Source organism: Gorilla gorilla, chromosome 9 (assembly GCF_029281585.2).
Source record: "Gorilla gorilla gorilla isolate KB3781 chromosome 9, NHGRI_mGorGor1-v2.1_pri, whole genome shotgun sequence".
Taxonomy (NCBI): Eukaryota; Metazoa; Chordata; class Mammalia; order Primates; family Hominidae; genus Gorilla; species Gorilla gorilla.
Window position 1 is genome coordinate 16074841 of NC_073233.2, and position 19474 is coordinate 16094314.

The 19474-nt window shown below is 38.7% G+C and overlaps 1 protein-coding gene across 1 annotated transcript in view; it reads left to right on the forward strand.

The window, feature by feature from the left end:
• SWAP70 (switching B cell complex subunit SWAP70) overlaps window positions 1–19474 on the forward strand; it is an 87685-nt gene that overhangs the window by 25833 nt on the left and 42378 nt on the right. Inside the window, exon 2 of the mRNA XM_004050682.5 lies at window positions 4264–4404. Within this exon, the coding sequence (XP_004050730.1) occupies window positions 4264–4404 (141 nt within the window). The remainder of the gene's footprint in view (window positions 1–4263; window positions 4405–19474) is intronic.

The window sequence follows — 19474 nt, forward strand, 5'->3', positions numbered from 1 at the left end:
GGGGTGGGGCTGGGGTAGCACCAGCACATCACTAAAATTTAGAAACAACTCGCGGGCGTGTCCATCTTTGTATTGGCAGGGCTATCTGTTTTTCCAGAAACAGAGGGAAGGTAGCAAAGCATGGAAAGGACACCAGAGTGGGAGGCTTGGGTCTAATCCCAGTTTTGCTACATGTAAAACTCTGTGATTTGGGACACATCTCCTAATCTCTGACTCAGCCTCTTCATCTGTAAAATAGCAATAATATCTATTCTCCCTGTGGAGAGGCTAAAACAAATTAATAGATGGTATGAGTCTGCTTGAAAAAGCATAAATTGCTGTATAAGTTTATGGAGGAGCTTTTACTTCTTTTTACTAGTTTATATTCCGGCCATCAAAAATTTTATTTCTTGTATATTTTATTTTTATAAAAAGAAAACCTTGGCAAGGTGTAGTGGTTCATGCCTCTAATCCCAGCACGCAGGCCAAGGTGGGCGGATCACTTGAGGTCAGGAGTTTGAGACCAGTCTGGCCAACATGGTGAAACTCTGTCTCTACTAAAAATATAAAAATTAGCTGGGTGTGGTGGCAGATGCCTGTAATTCCACTACTTGGGAGGCTGAGGTGGGAAGATTGCTTGAACTTAGGAGGCAGACGTTGCTGAGATCATGCCATTGCACTCCAGCCTGGGTGACAGAGTGAGACTCTGCCTCAAAACAAAAAACAAACAAACAAAAAACCTTGTTGAGACTGGGCATGGTGGCTCGTGTGTATAATCCTGGCACTTTGGGAGGCTGAGGTGGGAGGATCACTTGAGCCCAGGAGTTTGAGACCCGCCTGGGCGCACATAGTGAGACCCCATCTCTATTTTTAAAAAATACAAATAAATCTTAAAAAAGAAAAAAATACTTGAGATACTGTCTAAGCTTTAAAGAAAGGTTGCTGATAAAAAGTTTTAAAGATAGTACACAATTTTTTCCTCTTTTAGAAATACTGTTTCATTGTTGCTTTATTCAGTTGGTTGTTTTATATATACATATATATTATAATTAATTAATTAATTTTTGAGATGGGACCCCCTCTGTCACCAAGGTTGGAGTGCAGTGGCATGATCATGGCTCAATGCAGCCTCGACCTCCCTAGGCTTAGGTGATCCTCCCACCTCAGCCTCCCATCTCAGCCTGCCAGGTAGCTGGGACTACAGGCATGTGCCACCACATCCAGCTAGCTTTTGTACTTTCTATAGAGATGGGGTCTTGCCATGTTGTCCAGGTTGGTATTGAACTTCTGGGCTCTAGCTATCCTCTTGTTTCAGCCCCCCAAAGTGCTAGGATTATTGGCATAAGCCACTATGCCCAGCCTGTTATATTTTTTGAAGAAGACGTCCCTTTTATAGACCTTACTAACAGTGAAAAAGCTGTCACAAAGCTGGACTTCTTATCTAAATTATGAAATGAGTTTGGGTTGATAGTTAAGGGTTTTACAAACAAGTCCAACTCTCACTTGACAGTGAGGATGCAGAGACATTGGAGCGCAGGTCTCCTCCAGGTGCCTTGTGTACTGTGCTGCCTTCCTCACAGTTTGCCTAACTAAGTAAAGATGGTTAAGAAAATTATCACTGAATTTAGCCATCCCTGTGTTTAACAAGAGTGTGTTTAATTGTCGAAGGCTGAAATCTTGAGTTCAAATCTATATCTTCTGCAGTGGGATCACTTAATCAAACTAAGCATCTATATGTACAAAGAGCATTGTTGACTTTAGAGAACTGAAGACATAATGTTTCTTATTACTGGAGAGTGCTGGACCAGAGATTACAAAACCCGAGTTCTAGTCTCAGTTCTTCTCAGTAACTTTAGTCAAGAAAAACAAATTTAATATCTGTGAGTCTGTAGTCACCATTTATAAGATGAGGATGACAATATGACATCCAAGGCCCCTGCCAGGACTTTAGTTAGAGGATCTGTGAAACCCTAAGGTAGAGAACAGGGTGGGTATGGGAGAGATGGTGTTTTTTGTTTCCTGAAGGCTTTGGATTAATCAGCTACTTTTATCATGTTATTCCCCTATCTGGAAATTTTTGTATTTGCCTCTATTCCTATCCTAAAGCTATCCTTATCTATCCTGTAAGCCATAAGTTACATTTTACTTCCTCTGTGAAGTCACTGTAACACATACTATTTCTCCTTTTCTGAACTCATTTATTGCCCTTACAGCGCACTCGTCCATTAGTCATGGTACATTGCTGTGGAATATGTCTTCCTTTTACACCTCATTTCTAGTCAGCTGGTTAATGTAGAAGAAAAAGTGTAGGCTATGAAGATAAATAGATTGATCTATGTGATCTTAGGCTGGCCACTTAAAAAAAAATATATATATATTTAATTTTTAAAATATGTACTACATTTTTGAGTAGGTTAATTTTTTTTTTAAAAACTTAATACAAAGAAGAGGTACAGTGAAGTCTTTTTCTAACCTTGGTCTCATCAAACTTGTCTTCCCTTCACAGTTACTAGTTTCTTATATATCCCTCCAGAATTTCTTTTCTTCCTCCCTTTTCTTTTATACAAAAGATGGCATACATATTCTTAGGTACCTTGTTTTTTTCACTTGATTTATGTTGGAGATCTTTTCATATCAGTACATAGCAAGCTTTCTCATGGTTTTTATGTTTTATGGATATACCTTAATTTAACCAGTAGTTGGGAATTGTTAACTTGGGTAAAGTTCCAAATGATTTTAAAATTTGAATGACATTTGAACCTGATCTGAGAAGTGTGCATTTCATTTCTTTAATACTTGTATTTCCATAGCATTTTACAGTTATTAAGCACTTTATATTCTTGAAATTGATCTTTAGTATATAGGATTTACTAGGCTAATATAAATTAAATATCTTTTTAAAATTTTGCTGATTGTGGTGCAGGATTCTCCAATAAAAGCTCCACCGTACTCTTTTCATGTGCTTTACTGGGAAACACAGGGTTTGCTTGAGAAACACAGCCTGCTTTGTAGTCTTCATTACTGCATTTATAACCATTTGTGAATTTACTTCCTTAACTTACTTCCTTAAAACCAGTAGAGCATGTAGAAAAGGATCTCCACATAAATGAAGCTTTGAGAAACAAAACAAATTTAGAAAGAAGATATGCAAATTATTTTATAGATTAAAAATTTTTAATCTTAAAAAAACTCCTAACTGAAATATGTGTATGCAGAAAAAGGGACTCGCTTAATGCAAATGAAAGTATTTATTGAGATGAATGTGGCTCCTTAAGGTTAAATGTTTAGGGCTGAGAAAAATAAGGAACGTTTTTACCTGGGGTTCAACTAGGAAGATTCTCTGTTGAAGAAAATACAGCCTTAGCTATGTAATTTGACCTGTTCAGAAAGCACAAATGAAACGGAAGGGATTTAAGTTCTATCTTGAAATTTTCATTTAATGTAAAACAAGATTAATACTAAGGTAGCCCACACTGCTAATTTAGCTACTGTACCTGGACTTTGAAGTGTGAACTTAGGTTATTGCAAGACCAGTAGCCATTTATATGTATTTATGCTATGGAATGCAGGTTTTCTGTAAAATATTTTTAACCATGTTGGTGACTCCTATTTTTGCTATTTAATTTTTTCCTGAATCTAATCCAGGCCCTTGATTTCTTTCTCTTTTTATATTTATATTCTTTTATACTCATGCTGAAATTTAGCCTAGTCATAGAATTTTAGAAATGTTTAGATACTTAGAGATTCCTAATTAATATTTGGTATATTAATTTGGTCCTTTCTGTTGAATAAATGAGAAAACTAAAGCCTGGAGAGGTTGTGACTTGCCCAGGTCAGCCTCCTTGTCCAGAACCCCTGGCTGCAGCCTCCCAATACCAGGTTCTTTCTCTGAACAGCTCTAATTGGCTGACTGTGCTCTACTTGGTGAAAAGTTTAATTTTGAACACATTCTCTTAGACTCCCCCCCCCACCCCGCTTTTCTTTCTGATGTGGACAAATTAGTAAAAGACCACAGGAGTATTATATTCACAGATCTTGCATGGAGCCTGGCTCATAGTAGGCATGTAATAGAGACTAGTTCTAAGTGAACCAAACCTGGGAAGGAATGAGAAAGAATAACAGGTTACAAGTAGGGGCTGGCAGCTGAGCAGTCCTCACCCTGTTTTTGCTAGTTTATTTTCCATCTTTCTCTACCCAGGAGAGGGAGCAGCATGTTGTATTCATGGTGAAGGTGTCATGTGCTGGTTAGTGGGAGTCTTTAAACGATTTTCTTTTCCCTTGCAGGTCCTTTCCCATAACCTGTGCACGGTGCTGAAGGTTCCTCATGACCCAGTTGCCCTTGAAGAGCACTTCAGGGATGATGATGAGGGTCCAGTGTCCAACCAGGGCTACATGCCTTATTTAAACAGGTTCATTTTGGAAAAGGTATGATTCTAACCTTTTTTTGGGTGTAGCATTGTTTGGTTTGCATGTTTCAAGTGGGCCCAAAAGTCCCCTGTTGGTGAGTTCACTAAGGAGTTGAGGTACAAAGAATCACTAGATAAACCAGAAAGGAAGAAAGAATGAGAGACTGACGGTGCTTCCTATTCTTCCCTCTCCTCCACTGTCTTCTAAACTTGGTTTGATGTTTTTCCAACTTGGTTCATTGTTTGAAATTAAGAACTGTGCTTTGTGTTAATCTGTACCTATTCTCTCTCAGGGTGCTTTAAAAAAATCAAGTCTAATATCCAGAATTTACAAGGAACTTAAACAAATTTACAAGAAAAAACCCCATCAAAAAGTGGGCAAAGGATATGAACAGACACTTCTCAAAAGAAGACATTTACACGGCCGACAAACATGAAAAAGCTCAACATCACTGATCATCAGAGAAATACAAATCAAAACCACAATGAGATACCATCTCACGCCAGTCAGAATGGTGATTATTAGAAAGCCAGGAAACAGTAGATGCTGGCGAGGCTGTGGAGAAATAGGAACGCTTTTACACTGTTGGTGGAAATGTAGATTAGTTCAACCATTGTGGAAGGCGGTGTGGCGATTCCTCAAGGATCTACAACCAGAAATACCATTTGACCCAGCAATTGCATTACTGGGTATATACCCAAAGGAATAGAAATCATTCTACTATAAAGATACATGCATGCCCAGGCAGTGTGGCTCACATCTGTAATCCCAGCACTTTGGGAGGCCAAGGCGGGCAGATCACCTGAGGTCAGGAGTTTGAGACCAACCTGACCAATATGATGAAACCCCGTCTCTACTAAAAATACAAAAATTTTTAGTAGGTGTGGTGGCATACTCCTGTAATCCCAGCTACTCAGGAGGCTGAGACAGGAGAATTGCTTGAACCCGGGAGGTGGAGCTTGCAGTGAGTCGAGATCACGCCATTGCATTCCAGCCTGGGCAACAAGAGCGAAACTCCGTCTCAGAAAAAAAAAAAATACGTGCACACGTATGTTTATTGCAGCACTATTTACAATAGCAAAGACATGGAACCAACCCAAATGCCCATCAATGATAGCCTGGATAAAGAAAATGTGGTACATATACGCCATGGAATACTATGCTGCCGTAAAAAAGAGTGAGATCATGTCCTTTGCAGGGGTCCATGGATGAAGCTGGAAGCCATCATCCTCAGCAAACTAACACAGTAACAGAAAACCAAACACCATGTGTTCTCACTCCTAAGTGGGAGTTGAACAATGAGAACACATGAACACAGAGAGGGGAACAACAGACACCAGGATCTGTTGGGGGTTGGGGGATGAGGGGAGGGAACTTAGAGGATAGGTCAATAGGTGCAGCAAACCACCACAGCACACATACACTTATGTAACAAACCTGCACGTGCTGCGCAGGTATCCGTTTTTTGTTGTTGTTGTTGTTGTTGTTTTTGTTTTTAGAAGAAAAAAATCTGGTTTCATATGTACTGGCAATAGTTTTTTTTTTTGAGGGGTCTCACCCTGTCACCCAGGCTGGAGTTCAGTGGCACGATCTCAGCTCACTGTAGCCTCTGACCTCCTCGGGCTCAGGTGACCCTCCTACCTCAGATTCCCATTATTGGGACTGCAGACGTACACCACCACACCTGGCTCACTTTTGTATTTTTTTGTAGAGACGGGGCTTTGCCATGTTGCCCAGGCTGGGGCAATGGTTGTTAAAGCGTGGAAGTGGTGGAGTAATGTGTGAATACTAAAAGTGATGATTATCTTTACTGTATAGATATTATACAGCCAACTCTTATCCCAGACTTTTCAGGGTACCACTTAGATGCTTCCTCTGGGATATGTTCTGAGTAAAGATGCTTTAAAAAACCTGTGAGGTGCTTGGAAGTCAAATATCACCTATTAGTGTTTGGGGCCATGCTTGGTTTTTCCCTTGGGTTGGATCATTACAAATTGACACACTAAAATTTTGAATTTAATGCAAGAAAAGATGGTACATTTAAATAATTTTTAAAATTGGTGATGAAAAAGTTACAAAAGGTAGTACATAAGCAATTAATACAGAAATATGTGAAATAAAAAGTGAACGTTGCTTTAATTTTTTGTAGTCTGATTTTCCTGGAGTAACCAGTGTTAATAATTTAGAGAATATCTTTGTAGACTTTCAAAAATTACATGAAAACATACACACACATGTACCCACACACACATACACATGTACACACACCCTCAAATCAATATATGGTATTTTGTTTCAACATGAATAGGATCATATTATACATACAGCTCTGCAACGTTTAAAAAAAAGGTTTTTTTATGTGACCAGTAGGATATAAGCAACTTATTTTTTTAATTGAACAATATATTAGTGTCATCTTTCCATATCATGTACATTTAGTTTAGATATGAAAGTAATCATTTATTTATATCAAAAGTTTGTGAATTCCTCCTTTTGCCTATTTATAACACCAAGCATGAAATTTCTTTGTATACTTCTAAGTTTTAAATTCTTACTATTTTTATCATTTTTTCTTAGACCATTCTCCATAACAAGTATATTTCAATAATGCCTTTCAAAAAATGATAATGATAATACTTTCGAATTAAAAGTAAAATACTTGCAGCTGGGCACAGTGGCTTATGTCTGTAATACCAGCATTTTGGGATGCTGAGGTGGGAGGATTGTTTGAGGTCAGGAGTTCAAGACTAGCCTGAACAACATAGTGAGACCTTGTCTCAAAAAAAATATAAATAAAACATTAAAAAAATTTTAAAAACTCAATTTTTGCATCAAACCTAAATACACAACTATATGCATGTTTTTCTGTGGCTTCAGATTTTTATTATTATTTGTATGTATAATTTTTAAAATAGTTTAATGTCTTTTTACAATAGTAAAGTATAGTAATTAGCATTTATAATAATAATTTAATAGTTTGGAAAATGCCAAAATGTTAGTCAGGATTCTTTTTTTTTGAGATTCTTTTTTTTTTTTTTTTTCGCTCTTGTTTCCCCAGCAGGAGTGCAGTGCCGCAATCTCGGCTCACTGCAACCTCTGTCTCCCAGGCTCAAGCAATTCTCCTGGCTTAGCCTCCTAAGTAGCTGGGATTACAGGCACATACCACCACACCCAGCTATTTTTTGTATTTTTAGTAGAGACAGGGTTTCACCATGTTGACCAGATTGGTCTTGAACTCTTGACCTCAGGTGATCCTCCCACCTCGGCCTCCCAAAGTGCTGGGATTACAGGCATGAGCCACTGTGCCCAGCCAGGATTCTTTTTAGAAACCACAAGAAATATTTTTCAAGAATTTTGCAGCAAAGATTCTAAAAATTACAATGTTCATCTGTGTGATAATCTTTGTATCTGTATCTGTTATTCCATATCAGCCTCACAATACAAGTTCCTGATCTTTCTTTGTGTGTATGCACACCTATGTATATGTGTGTGTGTATTTCATGTGTTATACATGTTTTTTGGTTTTTTGAGACGGTGTCTTGCTCTGTCGCATAGGCTGGAGTGCAGTAATGCTGTCACAGCTCCCTGCAACCTTGAACTCCTATGCTAAATAAAGTAGTCCTCTTGCCTCAGCCTCTTGAGTAGTAAGGACTACAGCTGCATGCCACCACACCTGGCTAAGTTTTAACATTTTTTATAGAGACGGGATCTCACTATGTTTCCCAGACTGGTCTTGAACTCCTGCCCTCATGCAATCCTCCCACCTGGGCTTACCACAGTCCTGGGATTACAGATGTGAGCCACCATGCCTGGCCAATACATGTTTTTTGTTTTTTTGTTTTTTTGTTTTTTTTGAGACCAGGTCTCGCTCTGTCACTCAGGCTGGAGTACAGTGGCATGATCTCAGCTCACTGCATCCTCCGCCTCCTGGGTTCAAGCAATTTTCTTGCCCCAGCCTCCCCAGTAAATGGGATTATAGTTGTGTGCCACCACGCCTGGCTGATTTTTGCATTTTTTGGTGAAATGGGGTTTTACCATGTTGGCCAGGCTGGTCTTAAACTCCTGACCTCAGGTGATCTGCCCCCATTGGCCTCCCAAAGTTCTGGGATTACAGGCGTGAGCCACTGTGCCTGCCCTGGGTTCTTTTTTTTGAGACGGAGTCTCTCTTTGTCCCCCAGGCTGCAGTGTGGAGTGCAGTGGCATGATCTCGGCTCACTGTGTCCTCTGCCTCCCGGGCTCAAGCCATTCTCCTTCCTCAGCCTCCTGAGTAGCTGCGACAACAGGCATGTGCCGCGACACCTGGATAATTTTTGTATTTTTAGTAGAGATGGAGTTTTACCATGTTGGCCAGGCTAGTCTCCAACTCCTGACCTCAGGTGATCTGCCTGCCTCAGCATCCCAAAGTGTTGGGATTATAGGTGTGAGCCATTGTGCCCAACCTCAATGCATGTTTTTAAAGAATTTCCTTTTCAGAGATGATAACATTACCCTGATCGTGCTTTTTTCTTTTCTTCATATTTATTTTTTTAATTGACCAAAAAAATATATTTATGGGATTCAGCATGATGCTTTGCAATGTGTATACATTGTGGAATGGTAAAGTGAAACTAGATAATGTGCATTACTTCACATCCTTATTTGTGGTGAGAATACTTAAAGTCTACTCTCAGCAATTTTTAGGTATTTAATACATTGTTATTAACTATAGTTATCATGTGGTACATGATCATGCTTTAATTAGGAAAAAAAGAAGGAAGAAAAACCACATGATAATGAAAGGTAAGATTTAATTAAATTCTCAAAAGCAACATATGGTATGATTTTATTTATATGAAATGTCCAAAATAGGCAAGTAAATAGAGATACAAAGTAGATTAGAGGTTTCTTGGGGTGAGGGGGAGGTAGGAATGGTGAGTGATTACTAATGGTCTTGGGTTTCTTTTAGGGATGATGAAAATATTCTAGAATTAACCAGTGATAAAGCCTTATGAATATATTGAAAACCACTGAATTGTATACTTTAAAAGGGTGAATTTTATGATATGTGAATTATATCTCAATAAAAAATAATTAAATTGTACCAAAATTGATGTGTAAAGTCTCAGCACTTTACAATATAGTGCTTTTTTTTTGTTGCTGTTCTGTTTATTGCTCAGGTAGCTTATTTGTGTTCTATAGTTTTATTATATGTAAATATGTCTAATCTGTCAAATATTTGCTGAATATATTTCATATATACTTATAATAAAACTGTAGAACACAAATACTTGATGGCCTGCTGTGTGTATGTGTGTTTAATGATAGACACTGCTTGGGCACAGTGGCTCATGCCTGTAATCCCAGTGCTTTGGGAGGCTGAGGTAGGAGCATCATTTGAGCCCAGGAGTTCAAGACCATCCTGGGTGACATAGTGAGATCCTATCTCTATAAAAAAACTTAAAAATTAGCCAGGCTTGGTGGCACATGCCTGTAGTCCTAACTACTTGAGAGACTGAGGTGGGAGGATTGCTTAAGCCTAGGAGTTTGAGGTTACAGTGAGCTATGATTGTGCCACTGCACTGTGGCACAATGGTCTCACTGTGTCACCCAGGCTGTATAGTGTGTATATATATATATATATATATAGTCTCTAGATATAGACAGTAAATAGAATTGTGTCTGTTATTAAAATATTATAGAACATACTGGGAAATTCTCAGAAATCCGAATTTGTTTTTCTTATTTCAGTGCTAGAATTTGTGTGTGCTGGGCCAGTGGATAGAGAAACATGGTTTAATATCTTGAAGTGCTGTACCCTACTACTGCATTTTGTTCTCCTTGGTGTGACATTCTTTAAACTTACTGAATTTTATTTAGTTTTAAAATGTTCTTTGTTTTAGTATTTCAAGTTTTTAAAGTTTTATAACTGGGGGAGGAAATATAGTAGTGTTTTAAAAGTCCAATATGAGCCACTAAATTTGGAGAGAAACTTATTCACAGAGGGAATGAGGATGTGATGAAACAGTGAGCCCTTGTTTATTATTGCTTAGCCACCTGGAGTGGAATTTTGCCAGTCCTGCAATCCAAGTAAAGCAGCCAAGGTTTCCATGGTTTGAGTTTAAATTGAGCAAAGATTAGTGCCTTATTTGAAACTTGGTTGAAAAAAGAAATGCCAACAGTGACTGAAGAATGTTAACATAAAACTTAGAGATTATAATCAGCTATGCAGAGAAAATATGAAATAGTTATTAAACAGTTGCAAGGTATGCTGTCATGTATACATACTGTCTCATTTGATCTTCATGTTAATTCTGTGAGGCAGAACTGGAATTATCCCCCATTAACTAAAGAGGAAACAGCTTAAGGTGGCCTAGCTAATAAGTGGTAGGTAGATTTTTGAACCTAAGCCATTTAATTTCACCACCAGTGTTTCTTTAACTGTACTATTGAAGGATTATTTACTCCCTTTAGGAATTAAGTTTTTTTCCAATGTCTAATATTTGGATACATGGGGGAAATATTAGTCGAAGGCAGGGAGGGGTAGAGTTGTTTAAAAGCCATTTTGATTACCTCACACTTGCTCAGTTTTCATCCAGTTTTCTTCTGTTCTGTCTCAAGTTGTTTTAAGGTGATTCTCTTGTCTTAATTAGTGTATGGTGTTCCTTAGTGTTCATTTTGGTCAGTTTTTTTCAGTTTTTTTTCCCAGGTTGTTTTAGGGGTTTTCTGCCTTTGCCTGGGAGAATTATTCTGAGGAGGTTTGTACCAAGAGTTAAATTATATTGAAACTTTCCAAAAAGTAATTTTTACGGTTGGTTTTTGTATTTACTTTGTTATTTTACATCGATAGAATTAATTTTCAGCTTTCCTGACACTTCAAATGATTAACCTGTCTGTTGTTCCTTTACCAAGTACTTTTTCCTTCCAAATGTTAACTTTTTTTTTTTTTTGAGACAAGTCTTACTCTTGTTCCCCAGGCTGGAGTGTGATGGTGCAATCTTGGCTCACTGCAACCTCCGCCTCCTGAGTTCAAGCGACTCTTCTGCCTCAGCCTCCCGAGTAGCTGGGATTACAAGTGCCTGCCACCACGCCCAGCTACTTTTTGTATTTTCAGTAGAGACGGGGTTTCACCATGTTGGCCAGGCTGGTCTTGAACTCCTGACCTCAGGTGATCCCCCTGCCTCGGCCTCCCAAAATGCTGGGATTATAGGCGTGAGCCACTGTGCCCGGCCCCAAATGTTAAATTTTTAAATTCCTTCTTGGCTGGGCGTGTTAGGTTATGCCTGTAATCTCAGCACTTTGGGAGGCTGAGGCAGGAGGATCACCTGAGCCCAGGAGTTCTAGAGCAGCCTGGACGACAAAATAAGACCTTGTCTGTTAAAAAAAAAATCCTTGTTTAGTAAAGGAATGGAATTCTTTAAACGTCTAGGAAGAAACTTTTGTGCGCTCTTTTTTTTTTTTTTGGCAGAGACACTATTGCTGGATTATCTGACAGTGAATAATTGAAGAAAGTGATATATTACTACCTTCTAGTTAGTACCAATAAAGTATATAAAAAACTAGTTTTGCTTCAGCATATTTTTAAGGCAGTCTAATTCTTCCATGAGATTTAATGGCTGATTAGGCTTGCTAGTCCAAATCTTGTCAGTTCTTTTCTCTGATTCTCATATTAAGTCTTGGTTTGGGCTATATGATTAAAATCATTAATCCATTGGCAGTATGCCAAGTTCCAATTGGGGAATCTGGTGCTTTCTAACAGAAGCCTTTTTGTATTTGGTTTTTTGGAAACATACACAAAAGAAAAACACAGAGAAACTTTTCAGTTCAGTATGTCTCTCCTCCAGAGCCTAGCAGCCTCTCCATTCTGTTTTTCTAGTCTAACATTTATGCTTTTTCCCCTTGGTGTACTTTCTTGTTCATATGTCACTTATAATTCTTTTATAAAATGTAGTCTCAAGTTTCTTCTGTTAATGAAATGACTCCCTTCAGTGCTCAAAGCACTTCAAATGTGTGCCTAACAACATCATTTAGTAGGAAGTGGTACTGTTCTTAAACACCCAAACCCGTGCTTTCATGTGGTTCTTTTTTATTGCTCTTTAGCCTGTGTTATTTTTTCGTTCATTGTTTTTTGAAAGTTACATAGTGTGGGTTTTGTTTTGTTTTGTTTTGTTTTTTTGTTTTCTGAGATAAGGTCTTGCTCTGTTGCCCAGGCTGGAGTGCAGTGACATGATCATGGCTCACTGCAACCTTGCCCTGCTGTTCCCAAGAGATCCTCCCACCTTAGCCTTCCAAGTAGCTTGGGGAGTAGCTGGAATTACATGTGTGCACCACCATGCCTGGCTAATTTTTAACTTTTTTTTGCGGAGGTCTTACTATGTTGTCCAGGCTGGTCTTGAACTCCTGGGCTCAAGTGATCCTCTTGCCTTGTTCTCCCAAAGTGCTGAGATTATAGGTGTGAGCCACTGCACCTGACTGAAAGTTACACAGTTTTAATTTGGTGCAATGACCAAGTTGGACTCTACATTTTCATTATATTTGTGAAACTATAGAGGACTATAAACTTTTGAGTAAATAAAGGGGTTTCATGCTGAGAAACATGAATGACTTTATACTGATGAATACTTTGGCCAGCAATGTGAGTCATGTACTGTAAAGATCTATTGTTTTTTAAAGTAGCAATTTTATTGAGATATAAATTACATACCATACAATTAGTCTATTTAACATGTACCATTTAGTGGTTTTTTTGTTCATTCACTACAACCATTACCACAATTGATTTTAGAATATTTTCATCTCACTGCTGCCCCCAAAATCTCATACCCATTTAGCAATCACTCCCTCTCCCCTATAGCTCTAGGCAAGTGCAAATCTACTTTCTGTCTATATGTATTTGCCTATTCTGGACATATAATATTAATGGAATGATACAATAGCCAGCCTTTTGTATCTGGCTTCTTTCACTTAGCATAATGTTTTCAGGGTTCATCCACGTTGTATCCTATAACAATACTTCATTCCTTTTTATGGCTGAATAATATTCTGTTACGGATATACCATGTTTTATTTACATATTCAGTTCATCAGTTGTTGGACATGTGGGTTGTTCACTTTAGTGCAATCACGTTGGCCTTCTCTCTGTTCCTCAGATTACCAAGACCCTTCCTGCCTCAGAGCCTTCAGACATGCTGCTTCCTGTGCTGTAAGGCCAACTCCGCCCATCAAATGCAGCGAATTTTTGTTGATCCTTTAGCTCTGGACTTGATTGTCACTTCCTCAGGGAGGTTTCTTCTGGTAGAACCCACCCTTCCCAGAGCTAACCAGCTCTCCTATAATGTGTTTCCCGCAGCAGCCTGTGCTTTTCCTCTATAGCACTTACTAGTGGTTGGGTTATTGCTGTATTGTTTGGTATCTCATTCCCTCTCCAGACTGTGAGTTCTGTGACGGCAAGAACTGGTTCACTGTTATCCAGCTCTTAGCGTAGTAACTGGTACCTGGTAAACACTCACAATGATTTGAATGAGTGAATGCGCAAATTAATACTGCAAACCAGGCAGAGGGGTACAAAGCTGAATAAGATATCGCCTTTGATTTCAAAGAATTCATGATTTCATGTGAGTCGTAATAAAATATAGAACTGGGACTCAGGAAAGAGTTTGAGGTTAGAAATGTATATATAGTTAAATGAGAAGAGCCTACCATTTTACTTTCTCCTTCTTGGCTCTTGCTCTGGTTTAAATGGTTTTATGAAACTATAAAACCATTGAGATATAATTCACATAACATAAAACCTACCATTTTAAAGTGTACAGTAAAATAGTTGTGAATGTATTTACTATGTTGTGTGGCCATCATCCCTATCCAAATTCTGGATTTCTGAGAATTTCCCAGTATGTTCTATAATATTTTAATAACAGACACAATTCTGTTTACTGTCTATATATAGAGAGACCATATATATATTTATGGCCTTACTGTGTATATATATGACCTCACTGTGCAAACACACTACACACTGGTCAATTTATCCAGCATCCAATGCTTTGGAGTTGCTACCTGCTTTAGATGCTTCTTGGGACCACGAGCCATGGCTGCATTAGGCAAGGAAAGAGGACCTGCATCTTCCCTCTTTTTTTTTTTTTAATTTTTATTTTTTTATTTTATTTTATTTTTTTGAGACACTCTTTCTGTGTTGCCCAGGCTGGAGTGCAATGGTATAATCTCAGCTCACTGCAACCTCCACCTCCCGGGTTCAAGTGATTCTCATGCCTCAGCCTCCCGAGTAGCTGAGATTACAGGTGCGAGCTACCACGCCTGGGTAATTTGTATTTTTAGTAGAGACTGGGTTTCACCATGTTGGTCAGGCTGGTCTCGAACTCCTGGCCTCAAGTCATCTGCCTGCCTTGGACTCCCAAAGCACTGAGATTGCAGGCATGAGCACTGTGCCCTGCTAGAGTTCCCTGTATTCCCCTTTATTGGAGCATTTGCATGTAACTGTTAGTCTGTCTTCCTCCTCGCACTAGAAGCTCCTTAGAGACTACGTATGTCTTATTTTATGTGGGACTCCTCCCATACCAGATGCTGACTGACCTGTAGTAGACAGGTAACAAATATTTGCATATCCACAGATACATGGTGAAAGACAGGATCTAGAATAAGAGTCTTGAGCTGCAGTTCAGCTCAAAGACATATTGATGCAGACATTGCTACACTTCATACAAACAGCAAAGATGATCTGTTCTGTCCCCTTTGTACACAAATGGTTGATCTGTATACACTGGTGATCTGTATACACTTGGTGATCTGTATGCACTGGTGATATGTATATACTTGGTGATCTGTATACACTTGGTGATCTGTATACACTGGTGATCTGTGTACACTTGGTGATCTGTATACATTGATCAGCACTTTTTTTCCCCCCATTTTGTCTTTTTGTTTATTTTATAATATGATATATACAAAATAATATTTGTAGGATATATGAAAATTATAAAGCATAATAAAATGAACATCTGTGAACCTACCACTCATCTTGGGAAACACATCACTAATGTTGCCTCAACCTCTTTGCTCTTCTCTTTTGTCATTTCCCTGCCTCCTCCCGAGAGGAAGCCACCATCCTGAATTTTATGTGCATTTTCCTCTCACATTAGAAAAAAGTTTTGTCATATATGTATATCTTAATGTATGATTAATTTTTACCTTGGAGACATAAAAATAGGATCATGCTGTATATGGTCTTTTCTGACTTGCATTTTTCACTGGACATTATAATTCTTCGTGTTGTGTACCTTCATGTCATATCTTGGTGATTAGTTCACATTAGCACATAAAGAACTCTTTTTTTTTCTTGTTACAGCTGTGTATATGGTCAGTACATCATATAATTTAATAATAAATACTTTGCAGCATTTTTTCCCTTTTTTTTCTTTATTTTTAGCTATCTCCTACAGGAAGGAAGCATTTTTTTTCTTTAGCAAGATTCTTTCACATATATTTCTTTATTCTTATTCTTGGAACCTTGAAAAGCATTCGGTATAGTGTATGGTATATGAAATTCCGGAAACCCAAGATTGAATTTCTTTATTTTGTTTGACATTATACCTTGTGTGAAAACACTTGAATACTAATGCTTTATGCACTATTTTCTATGAAAACTATAGATTTTATACTTAAAAAAACTGGTAAAAATATATAATGTAAATTTATCCTCAACAGTTTTAAGGATATAGTACAGTATTTTTAACTGTATGCACATTGTTGTACAACAGAACTTTAGAACTTGTTTATCTTGCATAACTGAAACTCTACACCTTTTGAACAACACCTCTTTTCCTTTTCCCCCTGGCCCTGGCAATCACCATTCTACTATTTTTTTAAAGTGTGTTTGATTACTTTAGATACCTTCTATTAGAAGTAGAATCATGCTGTATTTGTCTTTTTTTGATTAGCTTATTTCACTTAACATAGTGTCCTCAGGGTTCTTCCCTATTGTCACCTATGACAGCATTTCCTTCTTTTTTTAAGGCTGAATAATACTTCATTATATGTATATAACACATTTTCTTTTTCTTTCTCTTTTTTTTTTTTGAGACAGAGTCTCACCCTGTCGCTCAGGCTGGAGTGTAGTGGTGCAATCTTGGCTCACTGTAGCCTCCACCTCTGGGGTTCAAGTGACTCTCCTGCCTCAGCCTCCTTAGTAGCTGGGATTACAGGTGCCTGCCACCATGTCTGGCTAATTTTTGTATTTTTTGTAGAGACGAGGTATCACCATGTTGGCCAGGCTGGTCTCGAACTCCTGACTTCAAGTGATCCACCCGCGTTGGCCTCCCAAAGTGTTGGGATTACAGGCGTGAGCCACTGTGCCTGGCCCTTGTTTTCTTTTAAAAAATTAAAAAAAATTTTTTTTAACTTGAATAGTTTTGGGGGAACAGGTGGTTTTTTTGTTATATAGATAAGCTATTTAGTGGTAACTTCTGAGATTTTGGTGCACCTGTCACCCAAGAAGTGTACACTGCACCCAATGTATATCACATTTTCTTTATCCATTTATCCTTGGATGGACATTTAGGTTGCTTCCACATCTTGGCTATTGTGAATTATGCTGTAGTGGGTATAGGTGTGCAAATGTCTCATTAAGGTCCTGTTTGCAGTTCTTTTGGATATATATCCAGAAGTGGGATTGCTAGATCATATGGTAGTTCTATTTTTAACTTTTTGAGGAACTTCCACACTGTTTTCCATAGCAGCTGCACCATTTTACAATCCCACCAACAGTGTGCAAGGGTTCGAATTTCTCCACATCCTAACAATAACACTTGTTATTTTCTGTTTTTTTTTGATAGTGACCATTCTAACAGGTGTGAGGTGATATCACATTGTGTTTTGATTTGCATTTCCCCGATCATAAGTGATGTTGAGCATCTTCTCATATGCTTGTTGGCTGTTCGTATATATTATTTGGAGACATGTCGAATAATTCCTTTGCCCATTTTAAAATTCGCTTATTTGTTTTTCTGTTATTGAATTGTAGGAGTTCTTCATGTATTCTGTTCTAAACTCCTTGAACTGTTTTCCTACAGGCTATTTCTTAAAATTATGAAGCCCTTTGTGATTTGGTCTTATATTTGCTTTTCCAGCTGTATATCTAGCCACTTCCCCTCAGGAACCCTATGATTCACCACATAAGCCACTTAGAATCACTTCTTGTTCTCAGAGCAAGGCTATCTGCTTTTGTGCACATGTCATTTCCCCTGTGTGGCATATCTTCCACTTAGTGTTTTGTGGGGTGTGGATAGAGTTGGTGGTGGTGGCCTTGGAAATGTTCTGCATAGATGGCATTCATCCCATAGATGGCATTCATCCCATAGATGGCCTCCACCTACTGAGTTCTACAAGCAGTTTGGTATGGTGGGAAGAGCTAGCATTTGAGACAGAGTTGTGCTCTGTCACCCAGACTAGAGTGTGAATTTGTACAGCAGCATGATCACAGCTCACTACAGCCGTGAATTTCTGGGCTCAAACGAGCCTCCCACCTCAGCCTCCTGACAAGCTAGGACTATAGGCACAAACCACCATACCCTACTAATTAAAAAATGTTTTTCTTTAGAGACAGGGGTCTCACTATGTTGCCCAGGCTGGATTTTTTTTTTCCCTCAGACAGAGTCTCACTCTGTCGCCCAGGCTGGAGTGCAGCAGCACAGTCTTGCCTTCATTGCAGCCTCCACCTCCCAGGCTCAAGTGATCCTCCTGCCTCAGTCTCCCGAGTAGTTGGGGCTAAAGGCACATGCCAACATGCTCGGCTAATTAAAAAAAATGTTTTTGGTAGAAATAAGATGTCACTATATTGCCCATATTGGTCTCGAGCTCCTGGTCTCAAGCAATCCTTCCACCTCAGCCTCCCAAAGCATTGGAATTATAGGCGTGAGCCACCACACCTTGCTGAGCTTGAGTTTAAACTTTGGTTTTGATATTTACTAGCCATGTGAACTTTGTAAATGTACAGTTGACACTTGAACCCACATAGTTGAAAATCCAAGTATAACTTTTTTTTTTTGAGACAGAGTCTCTCACTTTGTCACCTAGGCTGGCATGTGGTGGTGCGATCTCCCCCCAACTTCAGCCTCCCGGGCGGCTAGGACCACAGATGCATGCCACCATGCCTAGCTAATTTTTTGTATTTTTGGTAGAGACAGGGTTTCACCATGTTGCTCAGGCTGATCTCAAACTCCTGAACTCAAGCGATCCACCCGCCTTGGCCTCCTAAAGTGCTGGAATTACAGGCATGAGCCACTGTGCCTGGCTTCCAAGGATAGCTTTTGACTCCCCCAAAACTTAACTCCTAATAGCCTACTGTTGACTGGAAGGCTTACCAATAATATAAACAATTGATTAGCACATATTTTAATGTAAAATGCATTATATGCAGTTATTCTTATGATAAAGTAATCTAGAGAAAAGAAAATGTTATTAAGAAGATCATAAGGAAGAGAAAATGTATTTACTATTCATTCAGTGGAAGTGGATCATTGTAAAGGTCTTTATCCTCATTGTCTTCTTGTTGAGTAGGCTGAGGAACAGGCGGAAGTTGTTGGTCTTGCTGTCTCAGTGGTGGCAAAGGCAGAAGAAAATCCAGTCCACATTTAAGTGGACCCTCGAAGTTCAAACCTATGTTGTTCAAGGGTGCTCAGTTTTTTGGAACCTGTATTTTCTGATCTGTAAAATAGGGGCAATAATTAACCTTATAGGACTAATACAAAATTTAAGTGAGAAATAACATATAAAATGCCTAGCATATAGTAAGTCTTCAAGATAATAGTGATAAGGCAAAAAAGAAAAGCAGCAGCAATTGCTGCTTCTGCTGCTGCTGCTGCTTTCCCTCCATGGGATCACTTGTATTTGATGGGGCCGTGGGAAATGGTGTTAGACTGAGGCAAGGTGCTAAAGGCAGAACACAAAGGAGCTCTTTCTACTCCTGGAGGACTGGTTTGCCAACTACAAATTAAAGTTAGAGATCAGGTGAAACTTCTGCCTGCAGACAGCTGGTGACCTTTTTCATATAGTAAAAAAATGCTTTGTTAATATCTTTCTAAAAAGAAATGCTTCGCTG